Source organism: Octopus bimaculoides, chromosome 9 (genome assembly GCF_046866305.1).
Source record: "Octopus bimaculoides isolate indiv1 chromosome 9, ASM4686630v1, whole genome shotgun sequence".
Taxonomy (NCBI): domain Eukaryota; kingdom Metazoa; phylum Mollusca; class Cephalopoda; order Octopoda; family Octopodidae; genus Octopus; species Octopus bimaculoides.
Genome location: NC_142936.1, coordinates 21,442,365 through 21,462,052, shown reverse-complemented (window position 1 = coordinate 21,462,052; position 19,688 = coordinate 21,442,365). Strand labels below are relative to the sequence as shown.

Sequence of the window (19,688 nt, the reverse complement as noted above, 5' to 3'; positions counted from 1 at the left end):
CTCTATGTGTATGTATAAATAAATAAATATATATATATACATATATATATATATATATATATATATATATATATATATATATATATATATAATAATTTTCCAGAGGATGTAGCAACCGTTACCAATATAGCATAAGAACTTACCTTAGGGGATCATTAACTAGATTATTTAAGGGTCGTTCTCACAGTTTATATTTATATTATAAGGTTTTTAACTTTTAAATTTTCATATTCAAAAGAGACAGAGACTTCAAATTCGATATATCGATTTATTCACCACTCTATGTTAACATTTCTGTGCCAAACTTATCCAGTGACTGGTCCATTGGATTTAGACATTTGGCACTTCTTCAGGAGTGGTTACCATTCGAACAAAACACGAAAAAACACATACATAACTATCATTAAATCCTTAGAATTTCGTTACATTTCTTTTTTGTTATTATAGGGGATATATATATATATATATATATATATATATATATATATATATATATTTAATTATATGTATTTATTTCCTCTTAGTTAATAATTAACTCTGACAAAATAAATTGGTTAATCGTTACCAGAGTAGCAAAGTCCACAAAATAACTTTGGTGTAACTCCTATTTATGAGGTAGAAACTCCCTGTTAATTTGAGGTATTTTGAATAAATATAAGATTAAATAAATGGAGTTATAAGCATGTATTAAATGGGTTTTTTTTATTTCCGACATATGTTTCGAAGATTACAATTGGTTCATTCCAAAGGAATGAATGATGTTGAGAAAGATGTAGTTTTCTCTTCAGAGAAATGCATAAAAGTCAACTCAACCGTAAGACAGTATTACCGAATGTGATAACTGCGAGTAGAGAAGACTGCTACATAGCTTATTTGAAAAAACCGTTGTAAAAACCAATTGTGCTGAACAAAAACAAGAGTGCCATACTAACGAAAATCAGTCGAAGAACCTTAGTATATTCCCATGCATGTTGCACAGACCAACTGTGAAGAAAGCGGACAGCATAAACAATTGCCTACCGTTGGCTGAAATACCCTCCCACGCAACAGCATCCCTAAAGTAGACGAAACCATGCACTCTTTGTCTGCTCTAGTTTGTTCTGAGTCAGCACATTAGCTGAGACTCACTCTTAACAAACATTGTCAAAAATTAACTGATAAAAGATATGATTGTAAGAATGTGAGAGTCATCTTGGCTCAAAATAATTGTGACGGTATGGATGTTGTTAGATAATTATTTTCTTTCATCACACCTTCGCAGCTCAGAGTGATATCTTTCTACCGTGTCAGAAGATATCCTACACCTCAGATATGGGAAACAATTTGCCGTCTTGATTTTCGTGGATGATATCGTCCAGTGAATCTGCGTCTACATATAAAGACAGCCACATTCGAAACATTAGAAACATTAAAGCTCTGTTCATGATGTCCTGCTCGTGTTCTGTCAGCATGTTTTAAAATCATCTACACAGTGTACACATATTCAGTAGGCCGACCTTTGTTATTATGTAAGTCATATGCCCTGTTAAACAATACAATATGGTCGACTTACTTCGTCAGCATTATCTGTGAAAATAGAAAACAATAAATGGAATGATGTAGCAATTATGAACGCATCGGATTATAGACCTATTACGTGAACACTTTATGGACAGTTTGTGATAGCGGATGCAATGTATAGATTGGCTGCTACACTTTGCTTACTTGCACAATCAACTTGGAGGCTTACTAGTGTATAAGCTGAAGATTCCTCCGTGACACTATTATAGAGTTTTGAGCATGTGTCTGATGGTCTCAGGATGATCGACCTCGGTCTGTGTTTTAAAGATGTGATTTAAAGCTAATGACCATTATAACGCTTGCTATATTGTATATTCTTAGGCTAAATGCCATAAAGTTGCCAACGGTAATTTTCTTTTACTTTCTGCTTGATTTCTGACCAAGTTTCTTCTTGAGAGTTTGGCTATGCTTTTATTCTCATTACCATCATCTTAATTATTATTATTGCTGTTGCTGTGAAGATAGTAGAAATTGATTTTATTATTTTATTAAAATTATTTATTTTTCACTTTTGTACTCACTAATTTGTTTGACTGGAATCCATTTCTTCCTATGCTTCCTCTTTCCTCCATACCATTCATGTGTATGTGTGCTTATTCGAGCATGTGTGAGTGTGTGAAGATCCACCGGAGCGGATATAGGAAATGAGGTGGCCTTAATACCTTTCTTTTGTCTATATATCACACCTCTCTCGCGAAAGTGTTTTTACCATCTCACTTCCTTCACCATCTATTGGGTTATTAACTTGACGGTACTTAATATGCGTACTAATGCATATGAGGGTCGGCAATGTTTCTTTATGCTGTATATTTACTGATAATGCTGATGAGATTATTCGGCTATATTGCGTAGTATCACCAACACTCTTATATAATAAAGGCGGTGAGCTAATTGAAAAATATGAACATTATATGAAGCATGAAATAACGGTTGCGCTTTCTGTGTTTCTCATACCTGTCTGTCAGTATGCACGATGTATGGATGTTTGTAGGTGTGTATATATATATATATATATATATATATATATATATATATATATATATATATATGCATGTGTGTGAATGTGTGCGTGCGTATGTGTGTGTGTATGTGTGTGTGTATAAATTTATTCAACCGTTTTGGTTACTTTCAGATGTAGTATTTAGTACAAAATAGCAGTGTAAAGTTATATTACTTTTTCAATTTAAATGAAAAAATCATTTTATCTATCTATCTATCTATCTATCTATCTATCAATCTATCTATCTATCTATCTATCTATCTATCTATCTATCTATCTATCTATCTATCTATCTATCTATCTACCTACCTACCTACTTACCTATCTATCTATCTATCTATCTATCTATCTATCTATCTATCTATCTACCTATCTATCTATCTATCTATCTATCTATCTATCTATCTATCTATCTATCTATCTATCTATCTATCTATCAATCAATCTATCTATCTGTTTGTCTGTCTGTTTGCCTATCTGGTTATCTCTCTCGGTCCAATGATATGTTATCTATAATACATTAAATGTCAGCTTGAATCTTGTTTGCTTGCAATATTATCTGGCCAAACTGGCGCATAATGGGAAAATACTAAGTGGCCCCTGAAATGTTAATACGAATGGAATAAAACAAATTTCGCTTAAAGCGGACAAGTGGTTTTTGAGATATAGGGATTTCGGGGTATAAATACTCAAAACAGTGTATAATGGGAAAATATTCCGAAAATAACTGAATGGGAAGAAACTCTTACGTTTTGATTAGACAAAGTAACTTAACAACAGTAAATACGATTTATTTTTTTATGGTCAATGTTTCTATTTTCGCTTTTGTTAAACACAATATTTTAATCATTTAGAAATATCTTTAAATGAATTTGATTTTAAAAATGTAAGTTGTTTGTGCAGTAAATGTTTATATTCTAGCTTTCTTTAAACAGACAATATTTTAATGCTTTTTCAGATTATTTTCAAGTGAATATCACTACAAATTTTTTTGGGGCATATTTAAAAAATATTTTAAAGTGAAAAGGACTTTAAAAATGCGTAAATATTTTGTAAAAGACCCGTTCGTAACCTCGGTTTGAAATAATGTTTTTCCTTAGGTTTTTTTTCGAGTGGATTCAACGTATCTCACCTCCAAAGATTTGGCTGCTATTTCTAGCACGTCCTGCTGCCACCTTACTGCTATTTGCGATAAAGGACCCGAAACACCTATTACCTGGTAGCAGTGCATGCAAGAAATAGCAACCAAATCTTTCCTTTTCTGAGGAAAGGAGCCGTTCACGCGTGATCTCGATGTCACATTCGTTGAAAGGAGGCGAAATAACCTGGAAAAGAAAACAACCCCACAAAACAAAACTCAGTTGCTGAGAAATTCAGGCTTTGCCGGCCACCCTTTCATACGTTTCAGTCATTTGACTTCAGTGATGCTGGAGCACCGCCTTTCGTCGAAGAAATCGACCTCAGGACTTATTCTTTGTAAGCATAGTAGGTATTCCATTGGTCTCTCTTGCCGAACCGCTAGGTTTCGAGGGAAAAACACAGACAGAAAGACACACATATAAATATATATGCATAAATATATATACGTATATATATATATATATATATATATATATATATATATATATATATATATATATATATATATATATATATATATATATATATATATATACATATATATATATATACACACACACATGACGGGATTCTTTCAATTTAATTTACTAATTCCACTCACAAGGCTTTAGTCGGTCTCAGGCTATACTAGTAGACACTTTCTCACGCCCTATGTATATATATATATATATATATATATATATATATATATATATATATATATATATATATATATATATATATAACATTAGGGACAAAATAAAAAATTACAGGTAAAAACTCAATTAAAATCAATTTATAAAAAATCAAAATTAAATTGAGCTTTATAGATAAAATATATATAAAATATATAGTTTTAGGGAAAATAACCAAGTTTCAAGAACTCATCGATGAAAATCCACTCTCACATATAGAAAAATTAACAATTAAAAGCACAATAAATGAGTATAATATAAAACAAAGTAAATATCATAAGATAAAGATAATATTATCTTTATCTTATGATATTTACTTTGTTTTATATTATACTCATTTATTGTGCTTTTAATTGTTAATTTTTCTATATGTGATAGTGGATCTTCATGAGTTCTTGAAACTTGGTTATTTTCCCTAAAACTATATATATATATATATATATATATATATATATATATATATATATATATATATATATATATATATATATATATATATATATATATATATATATATGTATATATATATATATATATAGGGTATGAGAAATATTGGTGTCAAGAAGACTCAAAGGTGTCAGATACAGGTGAGTAAGTTCTATGGACAGACCCTAGTTAAGTTCCAAGTTCGATAATGATACGAATGAGGAGTTCAAAGTTGGTCATGTATACAAAAACAAACACACACAAACACACACACACATAAACACACACCTACACACCCACATACATACATACATACATACATATATATATATATATATATATATATATATATATATATATACATATATATATATATATATATATACTACACTTTATCGTGCAGTTACTGTTAATACTTCATTTAGAGAATTAACATTGCTTGTTTTCACCTTTTCACCCTTTCACCTTTTCAATATCAGTGAAGAATGTCACTGGAAAAGAAGATATAAGATTTTGCCAGGTTTTTCTCTCTCACCAAGGTCATCAGCTGTCGAACGCCGAAGAAGGGAAATAACCCTGAAATCCGGATACGTTCGTGCTGCTGGTCGTGGTGAGAGGGATAACTCCCTTGGCAAACAGGACACAGTCGTGTGTCGATAAGCCAGCTGGAGGAGATGTCCTCCTGGGGCTAAAAGCAACAGTAACATCCACCCCTAGGGGTCAGCCACACTTAAGTGGCAATATACTACACTTTATCGTGCAGTTACTGTTAATACTTCATTTAGAGAATTAACATTGCTTGTTTTCACCTTTTCAATATCAGTGAAGAATGTCACTGGAAAAGAAGATATAAGATTTTGCCAGGTTTTTCTCTCTCACCAAGGTCATCAGCTGTCGAACGCCGAAGAAGGGAAATAACCCTGAAATCCGGATACGTTCGTGCTGCTGGTCGTGGTGAGAGGGATAACTCCCTTGGCAAACAGGACACAGTCGTGTGTCGATAAGCCAGCTGGAGGAGATGTCCTCCTGGGGCTAAAAGCAACAGTAACATCCACCCCTAGGGGTCAGCCACACTTAAGTGGCAATATACTACACTTTATCGTGCAGTTACTGTTAATACTTCATTTAGAGAATTAACATTGCTTGTTTTCACCTTTTCAATATCAGTGAAGAATGTCACTGGAAAAGAAGATATAAGATTTTGCCAGGTTTTTCTCTCTCACCAAGGTCATCAGCTGTCGAACGCCGAAGAAGGGAAATAACCCTGAAATCCGGATACGTTCGTGCTGCTGGTCGTGGTGAGAGGGATAACTCCCTTGGCAAACAGGACACAGTCGTGTGTCGATAAGCCAGCTGGAGGAGATGTCCTCCTGGGGCTAAAAGCAACAGTAACATCCACCCCTAGGGGTCAGCCACACTTAAGTGGCAATATACTACACTTTATCGTGCAGTTACTGTTAATACTTCATTTAGAGAATTAACATTGCTTATATATATATATATATATATATATATATATATATATATATATATATATATATATATATATATATATATATATAGATAGATAGATAGATAGATATACACAGCCGACTTCTTCCAGTTTCCGTCTACCAATTCCACTCACAAGGCTTTAGTTGGCCTGAGGCAATAGTAGAAAACACTTGCCCAAGGTGCTACGCAGTGGAGCTGAACCCGGAACCATACGGTTGGGAAGCAAGCTTCTTACCACACAGATAGACAAAGAAATAGACGGACAGATAGGCAGGTAAACAGACAGCCAGGTACAGACAGACAGACAGACAGACAGACAGACAGACAGATAGATAGATAGATAGATAGATAGATAGATAGAGATAACTTTACTGGTTGACTGCACTGATCTATAAAAAACTACAATGCATGCAAATGAATATAATAATAAAGTATATGATGAACAACTCCGAACAAGTTCAAGAATACTATTTTACTGTAGTTTCTTCCAAATTGATCCGGAAGAAATTTGATGGAGTATTGCATATATATAAAGTATTTATTGGATTGAGAGATAAAGCTACTTACAAATATCTTACGAAATACCATTGAGTTTCTGTAAGACTCGTAGCTCTCCTTATAGAACTACAGATGTATGACGTATTTAGAATGAAGTACATGAATCAAGTAATAGAAATAATTACAAGACATAGGTACTTGAGTCAAATAATTGTTAAGTAATAGAGTCAAGTGCATGAATCGCATAATATAGAATAAATTCTAGAGTGGATTGTATTGATTTTTACCTTTCTCTCTGCATAATTTGTATATTTGAGCCAAATTTAGATAGCAACATTATCCTTCGTTTTATACTATTATTACAACAGAGCCAAGGGTGGGCCGGAGATAGAATCAGAAGAACAACGAATAAAAATGTTATGCTTTCATGCACTATGCAGCTATGTTTCTCTATGTCCTGGCCTCAAATTCCAAAGTGATCCATTTTTGCTTTTCTTCCTTACATAACGAAATATATTATGTAACTGCCAGCTATATAATAAAACAGGTACTAAGAAGAACAAGACTGCTCCCTCTACCTGAATTTGTAATTGTCTGTCTATATTGAATATGGTTGTAATATCAGAATCAATCGGGGTTCGGGCTAAATGCCTTTTAGTATTTATCATATAGCCCTCCGTTCTGAATTCTTTGATTTCGTCTTTGTCGGAATCGATAAACCAAGTACCTGTGATATACCATAATGTTAACTTTTGTAATAATGTTCGGAACCAATAAGTATATCGGGCAGCTGGTGAAGTATGTTAGCTTATATGGAAAATTAGTGAGCAATATCGTTACTACTTACAAATTTAAAATAGGCCAGTTACTGGTCTATAGAATGTCGCAGGGAGATTAACACAAAAGTATCTGTACCTCGGGACAGAACAAATACGACAAAGGGCTTCATTTGAAGTACTCTAGTTTATAGGTTCTCTTGATCGATATACCTCGATGAAATATAGAAACACACGCATACAAAAACTCACTCGCACACACACATACAAAAACTCACTCGCACACACACAAGCACACTCACACACACATACGTATGTGCACGCACACACAAATATGTATATACAGCTAACGGCTTTCTTTTTTAGACATGTATTAACGTATTGATTATACAACTCTGTTCTAGTTTTATTGATTTTCGTAGAGTAATAACTATTTGTATTTTCATATGACTTCAGAATAGTAAGATTCGCAAACCCATCATCGAAGTTTTTAGACTTTTCGTGGCTCATCTTGAGGCTGAGTTGTTGTTGGCCTATTTGACTGACTCTTTATAGAAAGCAGGCCAATGAGATTCGTGCAAGCGTTAATACTGGAATTTGAAATTTGATCGTTAGATTTACATACCTTCAGTCGAGTCCTTAATTTTCCTTGTTATTAATGTATGTCTTTCTGTTTATTTTTGTGCTTTGCTGTATTATAGGTAACACTTCTATCATTAATTATTTATTTTTGCGGGGAATTCAGTAGAGAATAAATATGTTGTTCACTAATGCTTTTATGACAGGTTTTGTTTTGTATTATATGAAAATTGATCTTCTTTTGAACATGATTGATGAACTGGCGGATCAGTGCCATATTTCTATTGCAATCAATTTATGGTTGGAATCTGAAATTTAGAACATATATATATATATATACACTTGCGCGATTAAATATATATATATAATTAATAAGTATTTATGCACAACACAAAGTGGTTAAAAACTGAGAAAAATTTAAACTAGATAAACTACAGTATTTAAAGCTTTCAGTGTGAAGCTCTAAAACAAATGTAAATTCACATTATTATTCTCTTGCCAAACGAAAATAGAAAAGAAATTGTTCCTACATATTTCCTGTGGGCTTCCGCACAGTTTTTACCAGCTGATTTCTATGCATCGGTATTGTGCAATTGCAGTAGGAACAAACCCGGAGTCACGTGGTTGCGAAGCAAACATTGTAAGCACCTTAAAACGCTTCTGTTTGTTGTTTGTTACAGTTGGTTAGATTGCCGTTGAACGACACTCCGGTGAAGCCCATCTTTTCAGTTTTAGATTCATTTGAAAAGATTAAAGTATATCATTCCTTAGAAATCACTCATTTCTTAGAAATCATTCCTTATTAATCACTCATTGCTACTCCTATTGCTCACTGAGAATAGTAGCAAGAATCCTGAAGTGCGTATTAATACCTAAGTGATGCGGATTATTGAGCCTTATAAGTCATTATTAGGTGCATAACGCAACACTAATAATAGAACATAAACGCCTTTTGCTCTTCTTCACAATGAAAACCTGATCAATTACAACAATCACGAACAAAGCACTTTAACAATATCGGGGGTTATGATATACCAGACAATTTCTCCAGTACGAGTTATAATATGCATGAATTGTTTTGTAATAGAGAAAATAAATGCAACGTAGCAGCGTAGATGATGTGTTGTACTGTCTGTTCCTTTGTCAATGTTGAAAAAATCTGCGATTGTTTTTTTTTCTTCCTCTTTTATGAGCAGAAGACTTAGGTAAAATTATCTCAGTTTATATATCTGTCGTGCATAAATATCAGAACAATCTGGAAACCTTCAACTTCAGAGTGGAGTCAGTCAGTCGTGCGTGTCTAGCATTTTGCCATTTGATTCAAACTCCTTTTCCGTTTTATTTATTTATTTATTTAGTTAGTTAGTTAGTTTATGCTACAGATGTCGAGAATTCACCTTGTTGTTTAGGTTTGCCACAAACCAATTACTGGTCTACTGCAATTCTGGCAGGGAAGATGACAACGAAGTGTCTGTAACTTGGTATATGTCAAATATGTCTAAGTACTTTGATCAAAGTGCCCTGGTTTCCGCGTCAATGTAAGCATGTAAACATTGACGTGAAAACCGTGGAAACAGATATATATCGACGAAGGAAAAATGACAGATAGTTAGATTAGTACATGAAACATAACTGCCTGACGTACATACATACATACATACATACATACATACATACAGAAAGAAAGAAAGATAGATAGATAGATAGATAGATAGATAGATAGATAGATAGATAGATAGATAGATAGATAGATAGATAGATAAAAGCTACCGACATTTTCATAGTTGCCGTCTATCGAAATTTGTTCAAAATAAGGATGATGTTAGAGATTGCATAGAATAGCTGGCGTAATCAAAAATCTTATTCCATGCTAAAGCCCTCTTTCAGAAAGTAACTACCAGCAGGTGAATATCTTCAACAACCACGAGGGACATTTCAGCAATTCGAGAAACCAATTATTTCCAACACAAACTGGAAAATCGGGAACAATATACAATCTAGCTTGGGGAAATTATTCTGTAGATTCACCTCCCGAAGAACTTACTAATGTGTCGTTGATCCATTTACACGTTTATAAATGATATCGATTTTTTTTTAAAGCTAACTACTTTCTTGTTCCTATTATATTGAAGAATCTTGTTTTACTAACTACCGGAGTGATAAACGACAAAGTTAATTCAACAACAGGGGATACTAAAATAGCTATCATAAAACTTACAGATCCCATTTCCCTTGCTTATTACAAGCCATGACCTCCTACGTTAGTGCAGAAAACGAAGATTTTAATACTATTAATTTCGGGCTTATAGTTTTAGAGTGAAGTTACAAGCATCCCACATAATAATTTAGGCATGAAATAGTAAACTTTTCCTTTAATCTACCTTTTTCTACGTGGGGATTAAGAGTTGAAAACATTTTGTTGGTGAGTTTAATTATAATATAATATAATATACAAGAGTTATAGCAACAGTGACCGTAATTTTTTATTAACTGACACAGATTGTTTAAATTGCACCAACAAGTAGAATAACACTTCATCTATACAAAGGTACTACTCACCATCACAAGCTATGCATTTGCACCGTCGTTGAGCCCAACTTACATTTTCCATGAAATTATTTCAGGTAGTACGATTGTATGTACATGTCGTACCTACTTTACAGCCATTTTGACCCTGACTATCCTTGTCTACGAAGACTGTACTTCGTTAGACCGAACAAGTGGAAGTCGGACCGTGTCAGATCTGGACTGTACAATTGACAGGGGACCACTGACCAGCCTAATTTGCTAACTGCCTCTTTTGCTGATGCGGGTGGTCATGCATTGTCATGGTCAATGTGAATCATTTTTAGATTCTTGTTTGAGTTTTCCCTCCTTGTGGCTTTGCCAAGCATTTTGAGTGTCTAGGATGTACTACTCGCTATTCATGGTACAGTCACGTTCCAAAATTCGAAGAAATGTCACACTTGTCATCCTAAAACACAGCTACCGTTACTTTCGCTCCATCTTGAACTTTGATCTTGGAGAAGAGATGTGACTCCATTGCATAAAGTGAGCCTTCATTTGCCTCTACGTTTCAACTCTTGCCACCAGATCGGAAAAAAAACTGCCTTCAACTGGCTTCAAATGCTTCCAGAAAATCAGAGTAGGCTTCCACAACTCCCTCATGCACATCGGGTATCAACTGCCGAGCTATCTACTTTTCGTAGACTTTCCAAATCAGACTCTTCTGCCATCTCTAAAGCATTGTAATCATTTGTAGATCGCATAGGTAGTTTAATATGCAGTCACGTGGTTTGGGGTTAAGTCCCACGGCATCTTGGATATGAGCTTTTTGCTATAGTCTAATGCCTTGTGAGTGAATTTGGTTGACGGAAACTATGAATCCCAACTTATATATGTGCGTATGTTTGTGTATGTGCGAATGTGTCTTTGTGCTTGTGTCTGTCCTATCACCGCTTCGCAACCGGTATTGGTTCGCTTCCGTTCTCATAACATAGCTTCAGCTAAAGAGATCGATAGAATAAGTATCAAACTACAAAGTAAGATTGATTTCTGCAACTAAAACCTTCAAGGCGGTGCCCTAGCATGACTGCAGAACAATGACTGAAACAGGTAAAAGATAAAGAATTGGAAATATATTACATACTAAATACATATAATCGTAACAAAGAAGATATGCAAATTCTTGATAAAATAGTAGCAACAAAAAAACGAAAAATAATTAGGAATTATTGCTGTTAAAAATTCAAAACTACTGAACAATCGTTTATTATTCTTTCGATACAAAGAATTATTCTAGTCGTGGATGTGTTTCGGTTTTATTCTGACCCTACCAGTATATTTAATTAATTTACTTAAGCCTCTAAAGGATATTAGTTTTTCTTCATACAATATTATTTTCTAGTTTGCGTTCTACCTTCAGTAAATATTTCAGCCCTGTATAGTAGTTTAGACAGCGTGTTACATATGAGTTACGTTTGACAGCATGCCGCCAGCGAGGCATCCTCACTTTGTAGACCCTAAAATAAAACCACTGGAATTTTGTAAAAGATATTATTAAAGTTAATGTCAAATGAACAGAAGTTCTTGGAATATTCATTTTGAAGGATTTGTAACACTGTAACACCGTTGATAACCTTTCCACTTACGGTTACATGATACTTGTATGCCTTGCAAAGGCTCTTTTCCTTAACGTTTTGATCCAAGTAACGACGAACAGGGAGTGTCATCGAATACATTTTTTTAATCGACTTCCATAGTCATCAGTTCTCCGTGGTATTCTCTTCCTTCAGACACCACAGCATTATTTATTTAAAGGTCGTTTGGTACACATCTTACATTCACTTCTTTCCAGCTTGCTTCGCTGAATTGCAATGGTTCTGGAGGCTTAAAACCCTTGTGTAAACTTTATTCATATTGCTTAAGCAAGCCAGTGTTTCCATTCTTGGCAACAAGATTGTCCACGCTTTGAAAGCTAATTTAGTGTATTTATCTAGACAAGTGGTTCTCAACCAGAGTCCATATGACTTTCGTGGGTCCATATCAGATTTTGTTGTTGAAGTTTATGTACAATAAATTAGTTATACTTCTACAATACACAAAATATTTTAACAGTTTTTCTATGCAATTCTATGTTTAACTATATAAATATAATAAGATATTATATTAAAAGGGTTGAGAACAACTGTTCTAGACTTCCTTGGAATACATTGATTTGTTTAAATTCGTTTAGAAAATAATAAAGAATTTAATAAAATAACTGTCATTATTAAGCTTACGTTTGGACATAAATTAACACGATATTTTCCTGGAAGGCATTTATTTGGATTACTTTAAGAAAGGAAATTTGATCCATGGAATCAGGGACAGTCTCGCGTGAGTTGGCATCAAAAGAGTTAAATATACATTGAATATCAGGTTTTCTGTAGAAAAGCGACGTATAACACCAGTATCCAACTATTTGTTCTTTTCCCGATGTTATTTTTTCTTTTTACAGCTTGCTGACATCTTTGAAGTAAGTTTCAAAGTTGTTTATATAATATTTAACGTTGATGTTGATACATTTGTCTTTCTTGCCTGTATCTAGTCCTGATGTACATATGTAAGTACTTATAAACATATTCATACATGCAGATATGTAAGGCTATATGTACATTTTTTTTTTTTTTGTGGAATCTACGTGATAGTTTTCTCGAGAATCTAGGCGATGGTTTTCGTGAAATTCACACCGGTTGCCAACAAAGTGAGAAAGCGATTTTGTTTTAGTGAAGATAATTCCAGGTATTTGTGAGTTAATGCATACTTATATGTGAAGTATGTATGGATATACTTGCAATCATCCAATAGGTGAAAATGTCTCTTAAGAATGCGAGTGTGATTACTTAATATGTATATATGTTTATATGTTTGTATTCTTGTACCCACGAACATACGTATATAAGTATATACGTATGTATTCCATATGTATGTATTCCATTTGCACAGGTGTGTATATGTTCATTCCAGGTAGCTCAGTTTGAGAATTTATGAAATGTCTTACAAATTATCATAATGCGATAAAATTGGACAATCATAGAATTAACAAGCTTTATACCAAACTGTTGTTATGTAACTCATTGTGCCTATGATGATACGCACAAACAAAAACCTATAGTTAAAACATGAAAATTATTTTAGATTTACGATATTTGTGTATGCACTCAATAACAGGTGTATGCTCAATATTTATTTCAGGACAGTCGTTTTGTTTCCCGAATGGCATTGTACATTATTTTTGCGACAAAGTCATGTCGCATAGGGAGGTAGAACTTTGAAGATATTTTTGGGCAGCTGCTAATGACATGCAAGATGTCGTCCTCAGAAATATGACATAATCTACGTTTTTGGTTGCAAGGGCTTTACTGCCTCTATTGTTTAATATGTATTTCGCAGCAATCTTCTGTTTCTGAATTGCGAATGCACAACATTCGAAGTGTGATGTAGTGGTCTCGAGTCCAATATCGACATGAAACGGCGCTTCATATTGACATTCCTGTCTGCTTAAAGTCCTCGGGAAACATACCCGTGCATGGTCATTTTCTTTCTTTTTTTTCTTATGGTATGCCAATCCTCTCTTGGACTCATGACCACTACATCCAGGTCATTATTAAATTATTAAAATTTTTAACATAAAAATGAAATTATGGGTTACAATAAAAACTCTAGCACCTGCAGACCCTAGCATATAGCCATTTGATTCTTGTGGCAGGAATAATAATGGAATGAATGCCAAAATGAACAGAATTACTGAAAGATTATCTCCTTGAAATTTTCCCTTTGAAATATTTATAATATCGGAGACGATTGTCCCGCTCTCAGTTCTAAATGAAAAATTGATGCACAGGTCTTTGTGAACCTTTCAATGGCAGCAATTAAGGTAGCAGACACTTTTACCAAATGATACTTCAACAACCATGTGTGGGGAATGGAGTGGAATGCTTTCCTACAATTAAGCCATACTGTTGTAAGGCTCCTACTGTGTTTTTTCCACTTTAGACAGTACAGCTCTGTTTGTGAAAAGTTGTTCGGCGCATCCCCATACTCCATTCCTTCCTCCTGCATGTAACTATGTATGTACGAATGTTTGAGAGCACATGTATACATGCGCACTTACGTAGATAGCATTGCACGTATGAATCTTTGTTTCGTCTTATATGTGTACATTAATGTTTTCATTTCAAACGCATGTACATATAATTGTAAGCAGACTGACATACATACATACATACAAGCAGACAGACAGACAGACAGACATACATACATACATACATACATACAGACAGACAGATAGATAGATAGATAGAAAGTGTGTGTGTGAGAGAAAGAGAGAGAGAGAGAGAGAGAGAGAGAAAGAGAGAGAGACAGAGAGAGAGAGAGGAATGCACCCATTGTACGTTAAATTTCTGGAATATTCACCGTATTCTCACACTGCGGATCATGACTGGCTATAATTTTTTTAATTATGTGTGTTGTCTCTGGATTTGTGAAGCCCAACTCCCCTATTTCGGTACTATTCATAATGAAATAGCTATTTACACGTCCGCGTACCCCAATAATTATTCATAAAAACGGGGACTTATTAAACAAAATGAAGTTTGTTGCAGATTTCTAATTAGTTCAGCAATGATGTCTTTATTACTTATTTACTCTTCCTTTTTCACTAATCTTCAACATCAACTTTGCTTCTTCTGGGCAAATGAATTCCACTATTGCACATCTCGTATGTATGTATGTATTGATTACTCGATTATTAATGGTATTCTTGCACTGATTTCAGACAGCATACGGTGTTGTTCACACAATTTCTCTTCTCATATTTAGGATTGTCGCTCAGTACTCTAGGCTACCAAAACACTTGTTGATTGTACACAAGATACACTGAGAGTATCTTCAGATGCTCGCAGCAGTGGATCGTAATAAAGCAATTGCGATTTTAAATTTTCTGTCAGAGATACTGAGAAACTGCTCTGACAGAATACAAACTGTTTAACCTCCAGCCATTTGGTACTTTCGTTATGTGAATAGTTTTGTTTAATATGGAAAATGAATTGTAGAAATATTCATGTGAAGCAGTGGTTCTAATGCAGCACGAAGTAGTGGTTCTAATGCAGCACGAAGTAGTGGTTCTAATGCAGCACGAAGTAGTACTTCCAATACTCATGAAATACTTTAGGGACACTAGTTTAATACAAGATTACATGTAAAGTTGAATCTTCTTTAATTCTGGCTGTCATATTATAATGCAATATCTCGGTACTAAACCCGTTAGGTACCATATTAAGTTATGAGTGGTATTACTTTATGTTGTTATTGATGACCCTTTCTACTATAGACACAAGACATGAAATGTTGGAGGATGGAGCTTGTCGATTACTCCGACTCCGAAATGATAAGAGAAATGATAAAAGACAAAGTCGACCTCAGAGCGTAATGACAAACGAAATGCTGCGAAGAATTTCTCCCGGTGTGCAAGCGATTCTGCCAGTTCTCCGCATTTATGTTGTTATTGATAACTAGCGAGACCCGTGAATATTTCATAGAATTAATGGAAAACCTATTGGGTTTCTGAAAACTTCATCCCCAAAACCTGAAAGCGTAGCCTGTGTTGTGTTCGTATGGAAAGATAGTCGCTCATCTGCTACTCGCTGAAAAGTGATAGAAATTGGAATACGATGATGAACACTTTATATATACACTTTATATATTTATGCACAATTATATAGACTCACTGATAAAATAGATATTCAATCCTATTTTTCCGTTTTTCCCATAAACCAAAAAAATAAATAAATAAATAAAATACCCCGTACATATTATGCCTTTCGTGAAATTTCAAATATCTACCGCGATACATATGATACCTTTAGTGAAATTTCATATATCTACCACGTAAATAAGCGCAAATAAACCTTATCCAGGGACCATTTGAACGGGATGGGCTACTCGACCTGAAGAAAATTCTAACTGGGCCCCACCTGCGAGGTGATGCGCTGTTTATATTGATATGAGATCACCATGTCGTGCACATGGTTGTGATGCATATGCCTGGTGTGCCCTTATCAGACGGGTAGTCATGATGGGTATAATGGGCTTCGTATGTTTAACCCCAGTGTCACTTTGATGGCATGCACTGCTCTCTCACTCAATAATAATAATGATGATGGTGATGATGATGATGATAACTACTTTTTTGCATCGCACTGATCCCACTCTCAAACGAACTGAATAACACCAGTTATGGGTTCGAAGTGTATAACATCATAGTAAACCATCTGTTTTATATGGACGATCTGAAACTGTTTGCTGGAAATGACGAAGTGCTAGTAGGGCTGTTAATAACTGTTAAAGAGTTCAGCAATAACATGCGGATGGATTTTCGCCTTCATAAGTGTGTTATAGCAACTTTTGAAAGGGGCAAGCGCAAACAATCAGCTTCCATTGAATTAGATACCGACACTACAAACATAGAGCTTGACTGACAATAAACCTATAAACATCTGGGGATAAACGAAGCAGATGGTATACAACATGCTACTATGAAGGAAGAAATGAAAAAAAGGAGTATCATAGGAGAGTAAGTCTCATACTAAAAACTGAATTCAACTCCAAAAATCGCATCAAAGCCATTAATACCCTGGCACTTCTAATAGTCCAATATAGTTTTAACATAATTAACTGGAATCTTACAGAGATCCAACGCCTGGACAGGAAGACAGGAACACTACTAACTACTAACATGCAGCACCCAAATGCAGACGTTGATCGTCTGTACCTACCTAAAAGTAATGGAGGAAGAGGAATGATGCTGGTAGAACTGTGCTATAGGTCTTCCACATTAGCAATGAGCAAGTACTTATCTAGTACAAAGGACTGGACGCTGCGGCTTGTGTGCAAACACGAAAGCAACAACAAAATCACATTATACTGTCAAGGAAGCATGCAAATTCGCAAGGAAATGCGGCATTAACCCTGAATTAGATGACGAACCTGAAACCACTACCACCAAATAAGCAAAACGGATCAAATAAACTGCAAAAAAGAGCGGGCTGAAACAAATTGAGGAGTGGGTGGAGCCAGAAGCCTCTGCATGAACAGTATATACTTCGAAGCCGAAATGCTGATGTAGACAAAGCAACACCTCATCAGTGGCTGAGAAGCTCAGGACAGAAAGCTGAGACTGAAGGATCAAAGCACAAGATCAAAGGCACAAGATCAAAGCTTCCTTACCAAATACTACCACGTTAACGTTATTCAAAACAGTTCTGACCCTAAATGCAGATTCTGCGATAAATATGATGAAGTAATACACCATCTCGTCTCGAGAAGTCTTGTGCTGACACCAACGAATATATGAATCGCCACGATAGGGTGAGACGGCATTTACACTGGAAAATATGTAAGCACTACAAAATCAGCACTCTTGCTTACTGGTACGAACATCATCCTGAGCCAGTCACTGAAATTAAAAATGTCATAATCCTCTGGGATTTTACAGTCAACACTGACAGTACAATCCAGGCCAATCGACCATACATAGTCATTAAAGATAAGGAAGAAAATGCTTGTAGACTAATAGATGTAAGTGTTCCCATTTATATGTATATATCTGTAAAAGAATTTGACAAATTAAATATAAGGACCTGATTGTTGAAATACAAAATATTAGGCTTCTTAAAGTGAGAACTATTCCTGTTACTGTGAGCGCCCTGGTTATTATAAGAAAGGGATGTCAGAAACATCTAGATAATATCCCAGGAGAACCATGTCTCACAGAAATCCAAAATATTGTGCTGACAAGTCTTGCCCCCATCCTTAGAAAGACCCTATCAATCTAAGTGTCTGTGTTGTATTGCATGTAAATATTTCTCTACAGCCCCTGCCACTTCCTCTCCTAAGCTTCCAGTCATACTATAACATCTCTTATCCTTCACTCATTCTAGGACGCTGTGTGTACCTCGGCAGGTGTTTGTAACAAACATGCAGATTAACCATGTGTTGAGAGGAATCTTTCAGAGTTTGAATAATTTACCTCTGGATTCTTGGGTGTTTCGCTCAACATCCTTTTTAGGGACCTTTTGTGTGAAATGGGCCACTCGATCTTAAGAAAATTCAAAGTCAAGCGCTGTTTATCTTGATATGAGATCATCATGTCACGCACATATGTGGAGCATGTGTCTGGCATGTGCTGCTCTTTCACCCAATAATAATAATAATTTTCGTTACTATTGTCACAAGGCCCGAAATTTTGGAGAAAATGGCTAGTCTGTTACATTGATCTCAGGCTGAAATGTACTTATTTCATCGACTCTGAAGTGTTGAAAAGCAAAGTCGACCTCCACGTATTTTGAACTAAGAACGCAAAGACAGGTTAAATGCTGTACAGTATTTGTTCCGGCTCTACATAAATGTTCTCTTTTAAAATACTCTCCAGGTGAAATTGGAGTCTCACCCTGTACTAGTTGTAGTCAGAGGCACTGATTGGTGGAATGGCAAAGAGAAGGCACAGAATTTCGCAAATACAAACAAACATTTGTAGATTAAGCGCAGTGACTAATACTTTGAAAGTTTGCAATATGTTAGTAAGTCCATGGTAGCAATATATTGCCCATGATGACCTAGTTTCGATTTGTCTGAAAGAACTGTATGATATGAGTACCTTACATACGCTGGAAAATGATAGAAATCAGACCATTTATCCTGATTCCCTATATCTTCAAGTTTAAAGATTTATGTCTGTAACTTGGCAGCCATTTTCGGAAAATCACCTACATATTCATTACGGAACAAACTGAAGGATAATATATTAAATGTAATTAATCCTAATACTTTAAGCGTCTTTTCAAAAGACTTACTGGTGATTTGCGTTAAAATTAATGAATTAATAATAAATGATTGTCGTAGATCTTAAGTGTAACAGATAAGCAGATATTTAAATGCTATTATCAAATTATTTTTCTTGCCAAACAAATAAAGATAATTTTCAAAGGATTTATATTTCCA

The 19,688-nt window shown here is 34.7% G+C and overlaps 1 protein-coding gene across 1 annotated transcript in view; it reads left to right on the top strand.

The window, feature by feature from the left end:
- The first annotated feature begins 2,330 nt into the window (after nucleotides 1–2,330).
- Nucleotides 2,331–19,688, top strand: part of LOC106876839 (corticotropin-releasing hormone-binding protein) — an 87,118-nt gene continuing 69,760 nt past the window's right edge. Inside the window, exons 1-2 of the mRNA XM_089358109.1 lie at nucleotides 2,331–2,543; nucleotides 13,147–13,164. Of these exons, the coding sequence (XP_089214235.1) occupies nucleotides 2,331–2,543; nucleotides 13,147–13,164 (231 nt within the window). The remainder of the gene's footprint in view (nucleotides 2,544–13,146; nucleotides 13,165–19,688) is intronic.